This window comes from Garra rufa, chromosome 21, assembly GCF_049309525.1.
Source record: "Garra rufa chromosome 21, GarRuf1.0, whole genome shotgun sequence".
NCBI lineage: Eukaryota > Metazoa > Chordata > Actinopteri > Cypriniformes > Cyprinidae > Garra > Garra rufa.
In genome coordinates this window covers 17,757,015-17,779,355 of record NC_133381.1, presented here as the reverse complement: position 1 = coordinate 17,779,355, position 22,341 = coordinate 17,757,015, and the positions used below count along the sequence as shown (strand labels likewise).

Below are 22,341 nucleotides of genomic sequence, written 5' to 3'. Positions count from 1 at the left end.
TTAGTCCACAGTTGTGATGCAGACTCCTGAATTACAATGACTTAACTAAAATACTCAGAGTGTGCATTTAGCACATAGCTAAGCTGCATTGCAGGTAATGACTAAATAAGATGCAGCATGCAAAAAAAGATTAACGATTTAGTTCTTTTGCCCCATCTGTGTTTTTAGTGCATATGTGCACACAAACATAAAATAGCCCTTTGTAAACCAGTACACAAAACACTACATCTCTAAACACACAGATATTGAAGTACTAAAGAAAAGATGATTCATTGGACCACAGTAAAACGCCACCGACAGGCAGACAGATAGGAACACTCTGACTTTCCACAAAATGGAATACATCAGATGAAAAGAGTTTGATTAATTTAAACGGTGTGTGCGATCGATTCCTCTCTCAGCACTGCACTGATAACTGGGACGAGTGTTATTATCTCTGCCTCCCAGGAACTGGACACAGCCGATCCATGAAGTCTTTTGTGTTGCGAAGAAACAGATCATCCCAGCATGTCTCCATCTGCCGGCTTTGAAACTATGCATCCTGAAGAGGGGACGCACGCACAACACAACGACATAAACATAAGGGGAGGTATGAGAAAGCCGGACCTCTGAGAGGGCCAACTTCCTGTCAGTGGATTACAAACAAAACTGCCCTCATAACATAACTCAGCAGGATTAGGAGATTATCAGATGTCACCTCACACACAGACACACATTCACACTGGCTCATCTCTATTTCCATCCCTCCGTTATTCTTCTATATGGTGAATCTTCACTTAAGGAAACTACTAGCTATAGGATTCGCTACAACAAAACTTTGGGAAAAAAGTCTTTAAGCTAAAAAAGACAAAAAAATACTACAGTTTTGAAATATAGATATAATAGTGTTTAACTTTTTATTGTGTTACTATAATTGCCTTTTCATCATTTTTAAGAGGTTCGATTAAAGTTTTTAAAGGTTAATTTAGACAGAAAGCCACTGTTCAGGGCTTTCCCAGACTTTTTAACTATTAAAAATTGTATATAAATTGTCAGGAAAATTGTATTTCGTACTTTGTCCTAAGACCCTGCACAATTAAAGGGATAGTTCACCCAAAAATGAAACTTTTCGCATTCATTACTCACCCTTATGTCATTCCAAAGTTCATTTCCAGAACAAAATTTTACAGATGATTTACTTACCCCCTTATCATCCAAGATGTTCATGTCTTTCTTTTCCTCACTCGTAAAGAAATTATATTTTTTGAGGATTTCTCTCCAGATAATGGACTTCTATGGTGCCCCCGAGTTTGAACTTCCAAAATGCAGTTTAAATGCAGCTTCAAAGGGCTCTAAACAATCTCAGCCAAGAAATAAGGGTCTTATCTATCGAAATGATCGGCTATTTTCTAAAAAACGGACAATTTATATACTTTTTAACCTCAAATGCTCATTTTGTCTAGTTCTGCGTCAACTCATTTTCTCCCCCAACTTCAAAATCGCAATCTTCAAAAAGTGAACATACAGACTAGAATTGACCCTTCTTCCTCAGCTAAGACAGTTTAGAGCCCATTGCTGCATTTAAACTGCATTTTGTAAGTTTAAAATCGGGGGCACCATAGAAGTCCTTCTGTTCAGGAAGCGAACATCTCCTTTAAGATATTTAAGACGAGCATTTGAGGTTAAAAAGTATACAAATTGTAAAATTTTTTTTAGAAAATAACTGATTGTTTCACTAGATAAGACCCTTCTTCCTCAGCTAAGATCGTTTAGAGCCCTTTGAAGTAGGGTTGTGACGATGAGGAAATTCCCCCACCGGTTAATTGACATGTGACAACACCGGTAATACCGGTATCACCGTGGGGGTGGGGCTTTCCTAGGAACGAAGACGAGAGCATGCACTATAATTAAAAACTATGCTACAATGCGTCATATTTCATTTATCACGTGAGGAGAACGAGTGGAGTCGAATTTACAGAAAGAGAATGGCGGACGATTTAGTGTCAAAACGCAATGCAAAAGCGCCTGTTTGGCAATATTTTGGGTTCAAAGTTTTTTTTGTAGTTTCGTTGTCGTCCATTCAAACAATTGACGCCGAATTGCCAATACCGGCAAAACTGAAGGTGAAAGCATAATACGCACGCATTTATAAGCTATTTAAAAGCAGAAAAAAAAGAGCTCTTTATTGCCAAACAGGCGTTTTGACACTAAATCATCCGCCATTCTCTTTCTGTAAATTCGACTCCTCTCGTTCTCCTCACGTAATAAAAAAAAAATATGACGCATTGTAGCTATGTTCAGTTTTTAATTATAGTGCATGCTCTCGTCTTAAGTAAATTATTTATAATTATATTTTCCATTTAATTCAAATAAATATTTAATAAAAAAACGAATAGGCATACTTTAAAAAAAAAAAATGTGGGGACGGTGTCACGGTGGAAAAGTGATGTCACCGGTGTTGCGTCTTAAAACCGGTAACACTGTCAACACCGTCTATCGTGGCAAGCCTACTTTGAAGCTGCATTTAAACTGCATTTTGGAAGTTTAAAATCGGGGGCACCATAGAAGTCCTTCTATTCTGGAAATGAACATCTCCTTTAAGATATTTCTGATGAAATTGAGACCTTTCTAACCCTAAATAGACAGCAACGCAACTGAAACTTTTAAGGTAGGGATGCTCATATTGACCATTTAACCGTTAACCGACCTTTCAAGTAGCACCTGAATTGAAGGATCATCCACATGTTGCACAGTTACCAAAAGACTTATATGGTTTATGACGTTTATGAAACTAAAACTTGAAATCCTACCAAAAAAGCTGTAATATTACATCTAAACATCTGTCGTTCTCTCTGTTGCTCTTTCTCTTTTCCTCCTGCCTTTCTTCTTCTATAATGAGGATGGATCTCTTCGTGTGCTTGTTTCAACATCATGAATCTAAAGCTGAGCTCATTACTGAACCCGGGACGTTTAATAACCTCCTTTTCAGAGAGCTAATAAGCATTAATGCTCCTTCCTTCGCTCCAGGCCAGAGCTTGAACTGACATTTAGCAAATCACTTGTGTCGGCCAGAGGAATCGCCCTCACTTTCAGCCCAACTTGGGGAACTTCGTCGTAAAAAGGGCCGAATCCAGCTGTGCCTGGATTTGTTCGGAAAGAAACAGGACCTGCGGGCCGCCGTAGATTAGTGCGGGAAGTTTTAATCCATTGAAAAAGTCACAGGAGAAAGATCAGCAGCTTAAAAGTTCCACTGCAAGAAGGCGAAAGGCCAACTTGAAAGAAGGATGATAGCTCAGACTTGTGTGCTTAAGTGTGTGTGTGTGTGTCATAAGTCTAGTAAAGGTGTGTAAAATTGATCTAATCCAGGGGGATCGGTCTCCACCGGCAGCAGGATTTTCCTGCTCCACTAATCTTTAAAGAGAACCATGCCAATGTTTCCACCCGCTCCAGCTCATTTATACAGCACCCCTTTTTTTGCCTCCCTCTCGGTGCTGTTTCCCCCCCTTGTTTCTCTTTCCTCATTTGTGACCTGTAGAATGGCAGCCACTCCATCACGTCTGTTGCTTAGTGATGACTTTTTGTAAGTTCAGCTCTCTCTCTCTCTTTATACATATAGGCAAAAACACTAACTCACTGCTCCTGACTGAGCTATACTGTGCTGCTCTGGGTCATATCTCACACTTTTGTAGTATTTTATTATTTTTTTTCCCTCTGAAGTCAACTTATATTGGTTGCTAAAGGTTCTTGCTCAATAATTTATTTTTTATGACTATTTTCCAGCCGCTTCCATACTGTTTTTGTACTGTACCTTTAAGACTCCCAAAGAGCTTCTGTTATGATTGGCTAACTTCTTAGCATGTGAAAACAATATAGTTATTAACATACGATATCTGTCATCTCATGCACTGATTCATACGGGTTGGTATTAAAGGGCTCAACCAAAAAAAGTTCACCCAGAATGAAAACTGTCATCATTTACACACCTCTATGCCGTTCCAAACCTGTACATCTTTTTGTGGAAAACAAGATTTATTTTTTCGTCCATACAATAAAATATATATATTTTTTTAGATTTCTGTATTTATTTATTTTGCTCAGTAAGTTTGCAAAGCATTTAATTCTGTAATGACAATATAGCAAATTTAGACTTAATTACATCAAATAAAAATAAATGAGCAGCGCTGGTTTTCCATCCAAAATAGTGAATTTAACTTATGCGCAAAATTGGAATATCACATTTGCGAATAAGCACCATTTCCATCCAACTAATCAAAGAGAACAAAAACGAAAATCAAATCGATTAATTGCGATTAATCATGATTAATCGCATCCAAAATAAGTTTGTTTACATAATATATGTGTATGTGTATATTTGTGTATATGAATACACACACATGCATTTATATATTTAAGAAATATATGTAATATATATTTACATTTATTTAAAATATAAATTATATTTAAATGAGTATATATACACACACACATGTAAGTATTTCTTAAATATATACATGCATATGTATGCATATATATGCATTATTTATACATATAAATATACACAGTACACACACATACATTACGTAAACAAATTTTTATTTTGGATGCGATTAATCGCGATTATTCGATTTGACAGCACTACTTTTTATTGCAAATTAAGGGATTTTTTGCTACAGTTCAGTAAGTTTGCAAAGCATTTAATTATGTAACGACAAATTTAGCAAATTTAAATAGCAGCAATTACATTCAATAAAATACGAAATAAATGAGCAGTGCTTTGAAAAATAATTGACTACTATCATTAACTGGGTTTCCATCAAATGTTGAGAATTAACTTGTATGCAAAATTAGAATATTGCATTTGCAAATAAGCACTGTTTCCATCCAATGAGTCAAAGAGAACATAATCAAATCGATTAATTCTGATTAATCGTGATTAATCACATCCAAAATAAGATTGTGTTTACATAATATATGCGTGTGTGTGTGTGTGTGTGTGTGTATTTATTTGTGTATATGAATACGCACACGGATATAATATATATTATATATTTACATTTATTTTTAATATAAATCATATTTAAATATGAGTATATATACACACATGTAAGTATTTCCTAAATATATACATGTATGTGTTTGTATTTATATATACATATAAATATACAGAGTACACACAAACTTTTATTTAGGATGCGATTAATTGAGATTAATTGATTTGATAGAACTACTTTTTATGCAAATTAAGGGATTTTATTTTATTCTTTTATTCTAGCTCAGTAAATTTGCAAAGCATTTAATTCTGTAATGACAAATTACGCAAATTCAGATTTAATTACATTCAATGAAAATCTAAATAAATAAGCAGCGCTGAGAAAAATAATTGACAAATATCATTAGCTGGGTTTCCATCCAAAGTTGTGAATTTAACCTATACGCAAAACTACAATATCGCATAAAACATTTGCGAGTCAAAGAGAACAAAATTGATTTTCTGATAAACTGACACTAAATTTCACCAAGAAAATAGGCAAAGCTACTGAAAATAATAATTTTCATATATAATAAATTACTTGCGTTTCACAGCGAGCTGACGAAACAATAAATGCGGTCATTGCTTTCAAAGGCAGACGCCTGTTGTATGGGAACACAGTCATTTAAGAAAGTTCTGGGAGGCAGTTATACATAAATACTTTGCTCGGGCATTTGTAACAAGATCAGTTGTCAGGTTATGCTTTCCCATAGCACAAAGTCACATGACTTTATTGATGTGCATCGAGGAATTTATTCGGCAAATGCGTTTCCATCTCCTATTATTCGCATTAACCCTTTTTCGCAGTCAAAAGTAAAAAAAAAACACCTCAAGAAAGCTAAAAAGCTTTTTATTAGTGTTATCAAATTGATTAATCGCGAGTAATCACATCTAAAATAAGTTTGTCTACTTAATATACATGCACTGTGTATATTTATTTGTATATATGAATACACACACATACATTTATATATTTAAGAATTGTATGTAATATATATTTATATTTATATATTATAAAAATCATATTTCAATATGAGTATCTACACATGTAAGTATTTCTTAAATGTATACATGTATGTGTGTGTATTTATATATACACATGTAAATATACACAGTACACACATATTATGTAAACACAAACTACTATTGTGAATGCGATTAATCGCGATTAATCAATTTGACTCACTTTTTTCTACATTTGTCGTTTGTGATACTTCAAAATGCACATAAAAACAAAGTGATGGAAACAAAGCTACTGACATTCCTATTCTATATTCAGAGCAACGAGTAAGCCAAAAAAAAAACAGTATAGGTTATTTGCTCTATCATTTTTTAACAGATTGTGCAGGTGAACGGCCAACATGTTCAATACAATACAAATTGCGATACAAATTTACCTGACCTCCTCAGGAAAGAAAATTTGGCCCCGTATGAACAGAGCTTTAGTGTATGTTTATGCAGTACATTAAACTCTGCAATTTCACCAGAGCAAGTAAAAGCCTGTTTTCCATGATATGCACCTTTAACCATTTCCTTTTTAATCCAGACACATTCATTCTGAGTGACTGGATGAAAGAGTGATTTTTTCCCTCATGTTGAGGCCCAGACCAAATCTGCAGACTTTTTCCACATTCTCTGCACGTATTTAAGCGAATATCTGCAGGATTCTGTAAAGTGGTTGTTGTTGAAACACTGCAAGATGCATTGAGCGCAGCTGAGAGTATTGCAATTGAATTGGTAACTGAAATATTGAACAAACTAGCCAAAATATTTCATAAACAAACAAAAAAAGATCCGGCACACGTACGAATGATGGACGTACCCATTCATGCGGAAATCTGCGTGGGCCTGGTCATGTATAAACACAAAACATCTAAACAAGGCCCAGGTAGGAAAGAGAAACGGAAAGAAGAAGAGAAAGTGTAATAGGTTCTACTCTATTATGTCCAACCACTATGAAACTACTTCTGTAAATCAATTTGCTTCTAGCACAAGAAGTCGATTTGAAAAGGTGCAATGGGTCTATCTGTGTGGCTACTGCTAGTATTCAACTGTAATATTTTAGGTCAAAAAAGAAGAAACTCTTAAGGGGGGAAAAAGCACGCACACAGACACACACAAGTATGTGTGTGTTCTCTGGTTACAGTAAATAGTAATAGCAGTGTTTTGGCAGAAGTAATCCCCACCTGTTAGCTCAGCGCCTGCCAGGGAAGCTGAAACACAACAAACATTCCACCGCCTTCTCCTCTTCTCATTTTCTCTTTCTTTCAAATTTCTTCAATCCCCTATTACCTTCTCACCCGACTCTGTGAGAAAGGACTCACACCAGAGTGACCCACAACAAACACACACTCATGCTCCAACACACACTGACAGAGAAACATGAACCAGAACGACCATAAACATTCACCTGTTCACACACACACACACACACACACACACACACACACACACACACACACACACACACACACACACACACACACACACACACACACACACACACACACACACACACACACACACACACACACACACACACACACACACACACACACACACACACACGCACACACACACACACACACACACACAAACATTCACCTGTTCACATACATACAGAGAGAATTAACGGAAAATGAGACAAATGAGAAACACATGATAATGAAAAAGACAAAGTTGGGGAGTAAAAATGAAAAGAAGCTGAAAGGATGATTTGCCATACAAGTATTTTCTTATATAAAATATGTTTTAAAAATGTTATAATATGTATATGATATAAAAATATATGTAATGTATAATATGATACATTTCTTTAACTAGCGTAACTAGCATAGTTTGTAAAAAAAACTTTTAATATAATATAAAAATGTATTATGTAATATGTACATTTATATCTATCATATACATATATACTGATATCTACATATACATACATACACTCACACACACACACACACACACACACACACACACACACACACACACACACACACACACACACACACACACACACACACATGTATATTTTATATAAATAAACATACAAGAAACATAAGGACATCAAGATTTTGGTGGCGCAAATTTAGGTATGATATAATATATTATAATATAACATATTATCATATAATATAATATGTATATTATATTATACAGATATGTACATATATATATTACATGCATATACATATATAATACAATATAACAAAACAAAACAGATAAAATGTGTTATATATAATACCATACATATGTATGCTGTTTTCCATATATATTATATTATAATAAATTATATTATATTTCTAAATATACAATAAACTAAAGGGCATCAAGACTTTGGTGATGCATATTTAGGTATAATAATATAATATAATATAATATAATATAATATAATATAATATAATATAATATAATATAATATAATATAATATAATATAATATAATATAATATAATATAATAATGTGTATTATTTTCCATATAGAATGTATTATATTATATTATATTATATTATATTATAAATATTTAGGCATAATAATATAATATAATATAATATAATATAATATAATATAATATAATATAATATAATATAATATAATATAATATAATATACTTCTCCATATTACATACATATATACAGATATCTACATATATAATACATGCATATACATGTATAATACAATATAACATAACAGGAAATAATTGTATGTTATATATAATATAACACATACTGTATGTATGTTATTTTCCATATATATTATATTATATTATTTATATTATATATATATATATATATATATATATATATATATATATATATATATATATATAGAAACTAAAGAACAACAAGACTTTGGTGATGCCTATTTATGTATAATAATATAATATATTATATAATAATATTATAAAATAATATAATATAATATAATATAATGTGCATTATTTTCCATATTATGTACATATAGACAGATATCTACATATATTACATGCAATATACACACATAAAAAATACTTGTTATATATAATACATATGTATATTATTTTTCATATTATATTATATATGATATGATATTATAATATATTACTAAATACACAAGAAACAAAAGGACATCAAGATTTTGGTGGTGCATATTTAGGCATGATATAATATAATATCATAAAATGTATATGGTATAGAAAATAATATACATATGTATTATATATAATATAACATTATATAATATAATATAATATAATATAATATAGTATAATATCAATATCAAAAGTTAATGCATAATGTACTTACATTATACACTGTATTTGATCTCCAGGTGTGCCATTTATTTCTTAAGGACAGGTGTTTGTTCAAATCCCTAACCCCTAAATATTAAGAGTTAGGACGAGTGATAGAAAGCAAGCAAGGAATGAAGAAATCAAGGCAGAAAGCGCTGATAGAGCTGAAAGGCAACTGGAGCGAGGGTGACAGTGACAGTATGTCGGGGTGTTCATTAGTGAGGCTTGACTCAGCTCTCTGGGTGAGTGAGGGTTCAGGATATCTGACAGAAACACTCCCTTCCCACCTGCACAGGAAGCTTGTGCGCTAATTGAAACATCACTGTTAATAACCCTCTCATTACAGACGCACAGCCTCTGCCCAGAATCTAACATTCTCCATGCCACTGTCAGACTGAGAAAAAGAGACAGAGGCAGAAAGACAGACGCCAACAGACAAAACAATCTGAAGAGACCAATAAGAAATCTTGGTTAATACTGGTTTCATTATTAGCATTTAATGGACTGCTATTATACACAGCAACATATTACAGGCTTTACACATCATTAACAACAGTAATAAGCTGCACTCATTATGTTTAAATATAATAATGGCTTTAAAATGAATGAATGACACTTCCAGGTGAAGTGGGATTTTTTTCTTTGCTCCATTAGTTTATGGAAAATAATATAAAAATATTTTCCCTGCAATGTTTAATTGAATAACTTCACTCTTGATTGTCAATTATAAGACAGCTAATGGCCTTCACGAGCATTTAAAGAGTGATAAGTGTTTGCAAGCATGTCTAAGAGAGTGTGAGTGAATGCATTCGTGCATTGTGTTAAAAACTGCATGCCGTTGATAACTGTAGAAAGTCAGTGATGTCCCTTCCCGAGTAAAAAATTCCTGATTATTTACGCACCCCCATGTCATCCAAGATGTTCATGTATTTCTTTCCTCAGTCGAAAAGAAATAAAGGTTTTTAAGGACCACATTCCAGGATTTTTCTCCATATAGTGGACAGTAGTCCAAATTGCAGTTTCAATGCAGCTTCAAAGGGCTCCCAGTCGAGGAATAAGGGTCTTATCTAGTGAAACAATTGGTTATTTTCTAAAAAATACAATAGAACCCATTATAATCAATGATGCTGTCTACACTAGATGAGGTGTGGAGTGACATGACAAATCAGTAAATAACAGTAATAGTAAATACTGCCATACTGACACAAAGTTCAAATGATTTTTAACTGTCGCTTTGTCACGTCCAGTGTAGACAGACTTCAGCTTATGCAGCATGCCACAACGCGTCCAGTGTAGACACGGTGTAAGACTTCATGCATTACGTAATCACGCTGGAAAGGTCACATGTGGTTACTTATGTGTATTATGGTTCAAAAAGGTAGTGTAGGGCTGACTTTCTTTGCACGTTTGCCTTGTAAACACTGGGTCAGTACTTCCAACGTGATTATGTAATGCGTGAAGTCTAGCTAGTGCAAAACGAGCGTTTGTGGTTAAAAAGTATGTCTCTCTCTTTTTTTTTTTTTATAGAAAATGACAAATCATTTCGCTGGATAAGACCCTTATTCCATGACTTTGAAGCTGCATTGAAACTGCAATTTGGACCTTCAACTTATTGGGTGCCATTGAGGTCCATACAGAGAAAAATTCTGAAATGTTTTCTACAAACAACTTAATTTCTTTTCGACTGAAGAAAGAAAGAAATGAACATCTTGGATGACATGAAGGTGAGTAAATTATCAGGAAATGTTTATTTTGCAAGTGAACCAATCCTTTAAACATGTTACTTTTTATTTAGCATTTTCTATGCTAAAATATTTTCTGTTACATTTTAGGGCTGCAAAACAATTTGTCACAATTAATCGATTCAAAATATAAGTTAATGTTTACATATTATTTCTGTACTGTGTATATTTATTAAACATAAACACACACCTATACATATGTGTATATATTTAAAAAAATATTCAAATGAATTGTATGAAATTTGTATGTAAACACTTAATTTATATATAAATATATATAACTTACATATAAATCTAACATATTTTTCCTTAATATATAAATGCATGTTTGTGGTTTATATATACATAATAAATATACAGTACACATACATATAGTACGTAAACAAACTTTTCCTTTGAATCGATTAATCGTGACTAATTGTTCCCTGCAGATGATTTTTATCGTTTAAAGTTAAATCTGGTGGGCTAAAGTAAGTCAACAGCAGATCAGAGCTGAAGAGCTTTGGCATTTGAGTCACAATTTAATAAAGAAATAAAATAAACAATATAATATACACACATTAACAATAATTAAGCCAAAAAAAAAAAATCTAAACAAAAACAAATGTGACCTTGGACAACAAAACCAGTCATAAATGTCAATGTTTTGAATAAATAAACTTTCCATTGATGTATAGTTTGTTATTTGGCTGAGATACAACAATAAAAGGTGAGGGTGCAATAAAATCAAAATATTGAGCAAATTGCCTTTAAAGTTATTCAAAAGAAGTTCTTAGAAATGCATATTACTAATCAGAAATTAAGTTTTGATATATTTACGGTAGAAAATGTACTAAATATCTTCATGGAAAGTTGTAAAAGAAAAATTAATAATTTTGACCCATACAATGTATTGTTGGCAATTGCTACAAATACATCTGTGCTACTTATGACTGGTTTTGTGGTCCAGGGTCACAAACAGCATTGAAACTTTTAATATCCTATAATGAATATTAGTAGAGATACATTGTACATTCCTTAAAATCAATGTCTTGAATCTTGTGAATATATTTTTTGTCTGTGTGGCATTAAAAATTCTATGAAAACACATGATATATGTACCATAATCTAATTAAATTTAAAATCGAACCAAATTTAACCAAAATACGCTTCACTCATAAAGCCAGCACAGGATCAGGGGCTGCAGGAGCGTCCCTTATGCCTACACTCTTAAAAATAAGGTGCTTCACGATGCCATAGAATAATCTTTTTTGTCTAAATGGTTTCATAAAGAACCTTTAACATCTGAAGAACCTTTCTGTTTCACAAAAGGTTCTTTGTGGTGAAAGAAGGTTCTTCAGATTATAAAAAGGTAAGAAAGAGATGGTTCTTTAAAGAACTTTAGACAGAATGGGTAAATGTATGTGGGTAAGCCTGTGTTTTACTGCATGTGGCGTTTGTGCACATGTATGCGTGTGTGTGTACCTGGCTGGTATTCATCACGTTGTGGGGACCAAATGTCCCCACAAGGATAGGAATACCAGTAGATTTTGACCTTGTGGGGACATTTCTCAGGTCCCCATGAGGAAACAGGCTTATAAATCAGGCACAATGAGTTTTTTTGAGGAAGTAAAAGTGTGCACAATCTCCTGTGAGGGCTAGGTTTAGGTGTAGGGTAGGTGTAGGGCCATAGAAAATATGGTTTGTACAGTATGAAAACCATTACGCCTATGGAATGTCCCCATAAAACATGTAAACCCAACGTGTGTGTGTGTGTGTGTGTGTGAATGTTCTAGTTATGCTTTTCCTGCAGCTGTTATTGGGTCTAATGAGAAAGAGCAGATTAACACTTCAAACCTGACCCTGTGTCTCTTTCTTTCTCTCTCTCACTTTACCCATCTATAGAATTCTCTCTCTCTTTGTATCCATCGCTCTCTTCATCTCTCTCTTCCTTTTACTTTACTTACTGCCAAAAAATTAGCACCTACCAAGCAACAAATGGCTTTGGCAGGTGAATAGAATTACTTGCCATTTAGCCAGGAAGTCTATTAGGTTAGATGGAAGTCGAAATGCAAGAACATCCATCAAGAATGTTGTGATTTAAATATTTTTAATTTGCAATCTGTGCATTTTCTAAAATCTTTTATTTTCAGAAGTTGATCTCTGACAACCTTGTACTTTTTTTCTTCCCAAAAACAAAATGTGGAACCATGAAATAAAAGACCTGGAACTACTCTGCAAGGAAAAGGCAATTAGGTATTTCCAAAATGAATAGACCTATTAAATATAAACTTTTTAAGCCTATATAATTAGCCTATATATTGTATTTCTATAGCATATATTTATTTAAAAAGTTATTCAAAATATAAATTCATGATTGGTTGTTTCAAAACTTAGCAAGCTGTCTACCTAGACAGCACTCATTGGACATCATAGTCTGTGATGCCTATATTGCTGTTTATGTAGGCAGCTCAAAATGTTTTCAAACTCAAATTCGGTGTTACATTTCTCTCTCCCTTTTGTTTAGCCTTCATTTCCTTCCTTTTTCATCTTATTCTGAGCCTGTCCAGTGGGACTGTCTTATGATTAAGTTGTCAGATACAGACACAGATGTCATTTGTCATGCCGTTTTATTACTTACACCTGTAATGGTTTTGTATTTGCACACACATAATCCTATAAAATGGCTGCTTCATCTGATCTAAAGCTGATCTTAAGGATATCTTACCATTGGCTGCTTCAAAAACGACACATACATCAACATACACACACAGACAGACAAATACACCTGGATGCCCATGTGCTCATTTGAAATAACAGATGTACAAGCATTAGCATGACTCTTCTTGCCACCCACTGCCCTGGCATTTCATGAACACAAATGTCAAAATGCCAGTTAGAGCCGATAATGCAGCAGCGTTCTGAATCTGTGTGCACTGTGACCGTGTGTGTGTGCTATATTTTTTGGTCTGGAAAATATTTTTAAAGTAAAATCTGGTGGAAATGAATATAAAACAGGGCTGTGCAAAATTCAGAATTGAATAATTGGCATCCTTTCGGTATTGAGTTGGACTTGGCACTGAATAGGCACATCACACAAAGCTGAATTGCAATTGAAATGGTGCAAAACTAATTTATTAAATACATAAACTAAATGCATATTCATAAAAGAGAAATTTCAAAACATCTATTTGTCAGTAAGGCCTACAATTTTACAAAATATTTTTTCAAAGCCTTTGTCAAGCCAATATTCAAACTTTGCGTTGTCAAGCTTTGGTTTTCTATTAAAACTAATAGTTAGAGTCAAGCCAAAAATTATTCCGACACCAGACATAATTTTTTATATTTTTTTACTAGTGGGTGCACGACACTATAGTTAATTTATATAAGTGAGGATAGCAAAATAAAGTAAAGTCTGACATATTATGCCCAAAAATTAGTTGTAAAGTCGACTACCAGTAAAACAAAAATTTGCTTTGACAATTTGACCTGACCATGTTTTGTTACATACCTTTCTATCAAGGTTATCTGACATTATCAAGATGAATTTGTTCTGACACAGTTGAGTTTCCATCATATTTTATTACCATCTTCTAAACTACAGCGAATAAACTGTAATAATGTGAGAATTTTTAAAGGTGTCTGAATAAATTTTGGTTTGACTGTGATTCATTTGTAATTACAGTTTAACTCTGAGCTCGTCATATTTTATTACCATTTTCTAAACTATAGCAAATAAACTGTAATAATGTGAGAAATGTTGAAGGTGTCTGAATACATTTTGGTTTGACTATAGGGTCAGTTCTACATTCTATTTGCTACCTCAATTCAAATTATATTCAAACTCAGGAGTTGGATTTGAAAGCAAACGTCATTAAATTGGAAAAGATATTAAATTCAACACAACCTGGATACAATAAAAAATATACTCTTCAGCAGGCTCAGATAAAATCTGTAAAATGTTTTAGAATTTTCTGTGCTCACTTCAGGAAAAATCTGCGGTACTACACGTATTGGGAGCCGAAAGAATAATCGATAAGCCAAATATTTCATGAACAAACAAGCAAGGATCAGGGGATGCGTAGGATGTGTGATTGACAGGTGTTCTAGCTCTGCTGAAATCTGCTTATCAGTTAATGCCAGCGCTCCTGACTCTCTGAATAATCCGATGGGAGTAAAGAAACTACAGGGCTGCGAGGAGCTCAAACTTTAGTTCTGTGTTTTCTCTTACAAACTGCGACACTGAAATTAGGGTGGAGTTTGCCTCTGGCTCTGGGATGTAGATCATCTATTTTCTCATTCCCTTTTTCTTTTTTTCCTCTCTTTTTTCCAGAGCAATCCATTCTGCCTTGCATCTGGGTTGTGTTCAAGGGCATCGCAGCACGATGGTGCTTCACAGCCTTGTTTCCCTCTATGAGATCTGGCGTGGACTTCTTAACATCCCACGACACCAGCACACCACCAAAACACAACCATTAGACCCAGAAGCCACCACAATAAAGGACATATTGAACTGATATTTGCCACATGAGTTTGAATCTAGATGATCTACTGTGTGACAGTGAGACCACACCATCCTGTATGGAAAATAAAAAGTCGTGTGTCTGCAAGCACATCTGTGATGTTAACAGTTTGGCACTAAAGAGGGAGTTTGGCAGTCCATTCTTCTTTCACTGACATCCAGAATGTTTCTAAACGTGGTCAAACACTGTTTTGGAGTGCAACTTTCACAGGGCTGTATTTAGTAAACAGAGTGTCCGAAACTGTTCCAAAAGGGCTTAGAAAGTGCAATGAATCATGGTCCTGCACAGTGAGGTAACCCTGCATTCCAACCTTGTTCCACACTCATATTCCAGAATGCTGAGATAATGTTCTAATTATATGTTCTGGAAATTTTTAAGATCCCAAGGAAATCGAGACTTCAGAGTTCTTGAATGCTGCAAGCGGCCCCAATCCTGTCTATAGTCCTGTATCGTGCACAACACACCCCCTATCCCTTCATCATTTCATTACAGGAGTGTTATTAAAATCCACTTAAAGGCACGCACAGCTTTGCTCTATGGAAAGTATGCAACAGGCCAACAGGCCCCTGAAAGTCTGACCCTCAACATCTGCTTTGAATCTGGTTAAAATACACACGGCCTGTTACAATCGGTCAGTGTGCTTGCAGAGTGCCTTGTATACCAGGGCAGATGGACGGTTTTCCGTTTTACCGTATGTCTTATGCGGATGGGTTGATTATTCATTTTCAATAACCTTTGCTCAGGTGCAGGAGACATAGCTTCGAGGCCTCCTTATCATGCCAAGCAACAGCTTGTAAGCAAACAACAAAACACACTCACACTATGATCTGTAGCCCAGAGAATTGTTGTTATAATGTCAGCATGGCAAATCCATAGATCACATGGCAAGGAACCTGTGCAAACCCTGTTGAAAAAAAAACTAGCTTAAACCAGCCTGGCTTGCTGGTCTTGGTTGGTTTAAGTTAGCTGGGTCAGCAGCTGGAAAGTGCCCAAAACCTCCTTGAACCAGCCTGACCAGGACTAAACAAGACCAGCTAACCAGCTCAGTCTGGTTTAAGATGTTTTTTTATTTCATCACCAGGGAACATTCTCATGAGATCAGCAGCACACATTCATGCATCATCTCCAGAAACTAGGGATGCACTGATCCGTATCGGCCGATCACTTGCGCGTTTTGTCAGTAAAGCCGGTTCTGTAATCAGCGGTAAATGCCATCAGGTGCGTGATTTCACGTTGAGCCGTATATACTACACACAGCCGTTGTTCACCGACGAGCTGCGCACATTCACACTGATAATGAACACTGATTTGCGCAGCTCGTCGGTAAACAACGGCTGTGTGTAGTATATACGGCTCAACGTGAAATCACGCACCTGATGGCATTTACCGCTGATTACAGAACCTGCTTTACTGACAAAACGCGCAAGCATGATCGGCCGATTCGTATCGGTGCATCCCTACCAGAAACAAAAAAAAAACCTGAGTAAAAAACTGTAGACAACAGCAAGAAGACTCATTAAACTTTTACGAAGATTGCACGAAGCAGTCAATAAATAAAACAATAAATAAACTGAAAACAAAACAGCAAAACATCTGCTATAACAGAATATCATAATCATTATCATTCACCCTGACTGTCAAGAATCAGGCTTTGAGGCTGAAATACATAGAGAGAGAATTGTGAAATGAAAGATACGTAAGATGGAGAAGAGAAGAAGATGAGAAGTAGATATGGAAAGCTTCTTTTTGATGACATCCTCCATTGGCTGAACTTTGCACACAATGCTTCTGATATCACGGTGACATCGCAATGATGTCACACAGCAAAATATTTAGCATCAAGCATGCTGCGTCATCAGGCACATTCAATTCAAAAACATCTTGCATGCATTACATTCCTGTTCTGACAGGGTAGATACTAATGCAAATGATTCTGAATCAAAATTCTTAACAGTAATATTTTAGGAGTGACCTGTCAGGACAGGAAGCCAAATACTGTAAATATAAGACTTTGACTTACAAGATTTCGTCGTTTTGGAACTCCAGAACACCATGGGAGTCTTCAAAGTCCTCTCCCCCTCCACGCGCAGTTCCCTCAACGGTTTTATATGGCAGTGACACCACCCCACGGGCCCCAGACGTACGCAGGACCTTGACTTCCATGACACCCACGCTCTCACTAACGTGGGTGACTGGCTCTTCAAACGTGAAGATTCCAGCATGGTCATCGTCAAAGATGGTGACTGTTGCTGTGGAGGGCACACCGAGAGTTGCGATGGTCTCCACATGGTTGGCTTCAGTGGTCTCTGGCTCATCACCCTCATGAAGCACACGGACATTGCTGAGGTGAATGAGGAAGTTCTCGTCCTCTTCAAAGATGTCATCGTCAATAATTCCAACTCGGATCTCCTTCTGTGTCTCACCTGGCTTGAAAACGACAGTGCCTTCTGTGAACTCGTAATCTGAGCCGGCGTTTGCGGTTCCATCTTCGGTGCGGAATTCCACCGACACGGTCTGGTTGAGATCGCCTCCGCGTCGAATCACATTCACTGCCACGGTGCCACAGTTTTCCAAGCACTGGTAAGAACCAGGATCAAAAAAGACCTTGGAAATTGGGTCGTTTTCTCCAGTGTCACTACGCACTTCATGCATGCTTACTGCTTTACGAGCTTGATCTGCCGCATGCTTCTTCAGAATGTTACCTGCACCGGTCATTAAGCGGGTCGCTTGGCATCGGTAAAACGCACGGCTCTTCTGCTGCTGGCTGAGCACTTGGTAATTAGCAAGTTCAATCAACTGCTCCACCTCTTTATCAGGATGTTTCTGCTTCAGCTCCTTCAGGATCTTCGCCATCTCACGTCTCGCTTCCTCCTCATCCAGATCTTTGTCCTCCAGTTCCAAAGCCAGAGTTCCATCCAAGAAGTCCACCGCGTGAGAGTTCAGCATCTTCCCGTCCATCTCGATATCCACCTTGGATGGAAGAGGACGGTCCCCCTCCGTCTCGATGATCATGCCACGGTGCTTGCCAGCTCGGTAACGCTTGTAAACATACTTGTAAAACAGCAGGCGGCGGTCAGCGATCCAAGCAAAGACCACGCAAATTGGAAAGAAGAAAAGAGTGAGAAGACCTTCCCACACCTGGACGACGCCTGGTGAGATAACAGCCAAGATCAGGTAGAGCCACAAGTAGGCGAAGATGCTCCAAGTGGCGGTGACGAAGAAAACACGAAGGTGTTTCACCTTGCGATGCTCTCCGTCGGGCACCACGTACACACAGATTCCAATAATGACAAACATGTTGAAAGCTGCACTTCCGACGATGGTAGAGGGTCCAAGGTCACCAGCTTCAAAGTTGTGGCCGCACACTTCAATGACCGAGAGCAGAATCTCAGGAGCTGAAGACCCCAGAGCCATGAGGGTGAGGTTGGACACAGTTTCGTTCCAGATGCGTACAGTTGTAGTGGTCGTTTCACCATTGGGTTTCTTAATGGTGATCTCCTTCTCCTGAGAGGTGATGACCTCGATGGATGCCATGAAGCGGTCAGCGATAATCGAAACTCCCAGAAACATGTATACCAGTGCCACAAAGTAAACCGTGGCCCGGGCTACCTTGTCTCCAAAGGAAGGGTTTGGGGGCTCCCAAACTGGAAGGATGACTCCTGGGGCACATGAAACTGACCCACCACAGCTCAAAGACTTGTTGGCAGGAGAACTATGATCCTGGCTGTGGTCTGGAGCATGTTCCGCTGTCACATGGTGGACGTTGTAGAGCAGTATCACCATGACGACTAGACACTGAAAGCTCAGGAAGAGGCGTGGGGAGGTCTCACGATGCCTCATCGTTCCTTACTCGGCGACAAACTTCTGCTATAATAGAAAGAGAAAAGGGGGATGAAGAGCAAAATTAGGAAAAATAGATCAAGCAGCTATTGAAATGAAACCAGGGCACTGATCACCAACAAGCACAGCATTATTACGGATCTCTGATTCAAGTCTGACATTTTTAGAACATTTCATCAGTATTTGCTGAAAGGCACATTCCCAAAATGTCAGGTAAAACAAAACTCATTCTGCAGCATCTGGGCTTGATTATCTATTTGTCAATTTTGTTTATCAATTCAATCATCAGGTTCATTTCAGCAGAATGCATAAACAAGTCCAGATGCTCCCTTAAGCCTCAACGACATTACATTCTGCTAGTTGCTTCTCCGCTATTAGTCCAAAGCTGTTGGTCCCAAAAAAATCATCCAATGAAGTTCAGGTTGGGACGCTGGTGCTTGACTGCAAGCAAGCAGACCTGACTTCAAACGATGCTTGCAAAATGCATCATCAGGCAAAGAGTGGTAATCGCCCCTGAGGCAAGAAGAAGAAACACTTCTCATGGTGCAAAACACATGTATGGACACACACCCACAGGGTCACTCACACACACACACACACACACACACACACACACACACACACACACACACACACACACACTCATCTCTGCAGTCATCAATGGGCATAATGCACAGCAAAAGCTTGCAGACGTTACTCACACATTCATATGAAACTACAACCGCTTAGCTTTTAATAGGCCTACATAATTATTTAATCATACGCATTTCAGTAGCTTTAACGATCTGGAATGCAAAAGAACCGCTTTAATTCAGCACTGCTCAAATCTCGCTCACTCTCATTCACATCTACCGCAACCTACTGCTCTCATTCAGCACCTCTACCCCATCCACTGATGAAACATCTGTTATCCCACAATGTACGCGATGCGTACACGCATAATTTCTTATTTGGGCGCTCTTATTGTTTGGATAAACGTTGGCTTTAGGGCTTTTTTCGCGATGTGTTCACGAAGCGCAGAGGTTCTTGCAACCAGATCGTGTTTAATACAACTTTCACGTGCACATCAGAATCCCGTAAAACGGGGTGAAGGCGAACGGCCGGTTAAATCATCATCCGCGGGGCCACTGCGGACCGGACCGGACGGGCACGAGTGCGCACCTCTGTATCAAATGGGTCACTCTCCGTTATGATTATATGAATGCGATACTCGCTTTGCCTGTGCCCCATTAACCCTCATGCAATGATATCGCCACCATAGCTCTACGCAAACCCTTATAGACACATATATAAAGAAAAAACGCTTACCGTAACGGTGCTCCGTGAAGTAGTCAGTCTGTGGGAAAACGGCAGCAGGAGTGTTAACGGAGACAGTGCGTGTCGGAAGCCGTCAGTAGTATCCCAGCTCGCATTAGTTTAGGTATTTATATAGGAGATGCAGGAAAGATTACAGACCCACGCGTGTATTATACGCACCCTCCGATTTCCATACACTCGTGTTTTCCCCCAAACAAACCCGTAGCGATCAAATATCTGATGCTTTATCAGCAAATCTGTGAGAGCTGAAATGTGCGTGCGAGTTCTTCCTCATTCTTCCCTCTCTCGGCTGGTTCAGTGTGTGTGTGACTGGGTGCGTGAGTGAGTGTGTGTGAGCGAGCGTGTGCGCGCGTGCCGCGGAGCCTCGCGCTCTGTGAGTGGGATACGCGCTCTGCGTTCGGGAAGAGAGATAGAGAGAAAGAGAGAGAGCAGGGGTTCTGCTTCAGCGTTTATCTTTTTCTCTCTGTTGCCCTCTCTCATACACACGTATGAACGCAAACGGTCCTTTATCCGCGTTACTGATGATCAATGAATGAATTATCAGTCACGGTGACCACGTGATACAATACCGGTTTCATTTGTAGTGGTGTAATACATCACACACTCGACATCTCATTCATTTTCTATACTGCAACCTCCCTAGCCGGCTGTAAAAACCACACCATTCCATGATGAACGGTTTTGTCTGTAATAAAGCGAGAAATCCCACTCATTCCGTGAAACAGTTCTTTAGGTTCAGCACGTAGCCTATAGTCTGTTCTTCTGTTCAAATAATTTACTTTTCGCACATTTATTTCGAAACAAATATTTCATATAATTAACAAAAAGGGCGCCCGAAAGAGACAGTCAGTTAGCCCATTTGTTGATTTGTGAACCGGCAACATCTGTTGTCATTTGTAAACGATTCATTCAAATCACTGAATGATCCGACTCAAAAGAACGATTCGGTAAATCAGATATCGCTACTGAATGCAGTCCAACCAAAAAAATATTCAGACACCAGATTTAATTTTTGATATTTTTTTACTAGTGGGTGCAGGACCCAATAGTTCATTTATGTAAGTTAGGATAGCAAAATAAAGTAAACTGTGACATATTATACCCACAAATACTTCATAGGCTACAGTGGACTACCAGTAAAACTGATACAAATTTGGGACCAAAATTTTGATTTTGACCATATTTTGTTACATACCTTCCTACCAAAGTTATCTGACATTATCAAGATTAATATGTTCTGGCACAGTTTACCTCTTGAGTTCTTGTCATATTGTATTACCATTTTCTAAACTACAGCAAATAAACTATGATCATGTAAGAAATGTTGAAGGTGTCTGAATAAATTTTGGCTTGACTGTAATTATTTTGTGATTATCAAGATGAATTTGACAGTTTAACTTTGAGAGTTCTTGTCATATTTTATTACCATTTTATAAACTATAGCAAATAAACTGTGATAACATGAATAATTTTAAAGGTGTCTGATAAAATTGTATATATATATACACACACACACACACACACACACACACACACACACACACACACACACACACACACACACACACACACACACACACACACACACACACACACACACACACACACACACACACACACACACACAAACACACATAACCAAACGAATAAACAGTGTGAAGTTCA

At 36.9% G+C, this 22,341-nt stretch overlaps 1 protein-coding gene across 3 annotated transcripts in view; it reads right to left on the bottom strand.

Annotated features, from left to right (window-relative positions):
* Window positions 1-20,974, bottom strand: part of slc8a1b (solute carrier family 8 member 1b) — a 118,494-nt gene extending 97,520 nt beyond the window's left edge. For 2 of the 3 annotated variants that reach the window (XM_073826503.1, XM_073826501.1), the window contains exons 1-2: window positions 20,668-20,974; window positions 17,540-19,386 (exon numbers count right to left, since the gene is read on the bottom strand). In XM_073826503.1, the coding sequence (XP_073682604.1) occupies window positions 17,540-19,359 (1,820 nt within the window). In that variant the 5' untranslated portion in view covers window positions 19,360-19,386; window positions 20,668-20,974. The remainder of the gene's footprint in view (window positions 1-17,539; window positions 19,387-20,667) is intronic. The other variant, XM_073826502.1, reaches the window with a different exon arrangement.
* Between the last annotated feature and the right edge of the window lie 1,367 nt (window positions 20,975-22,341).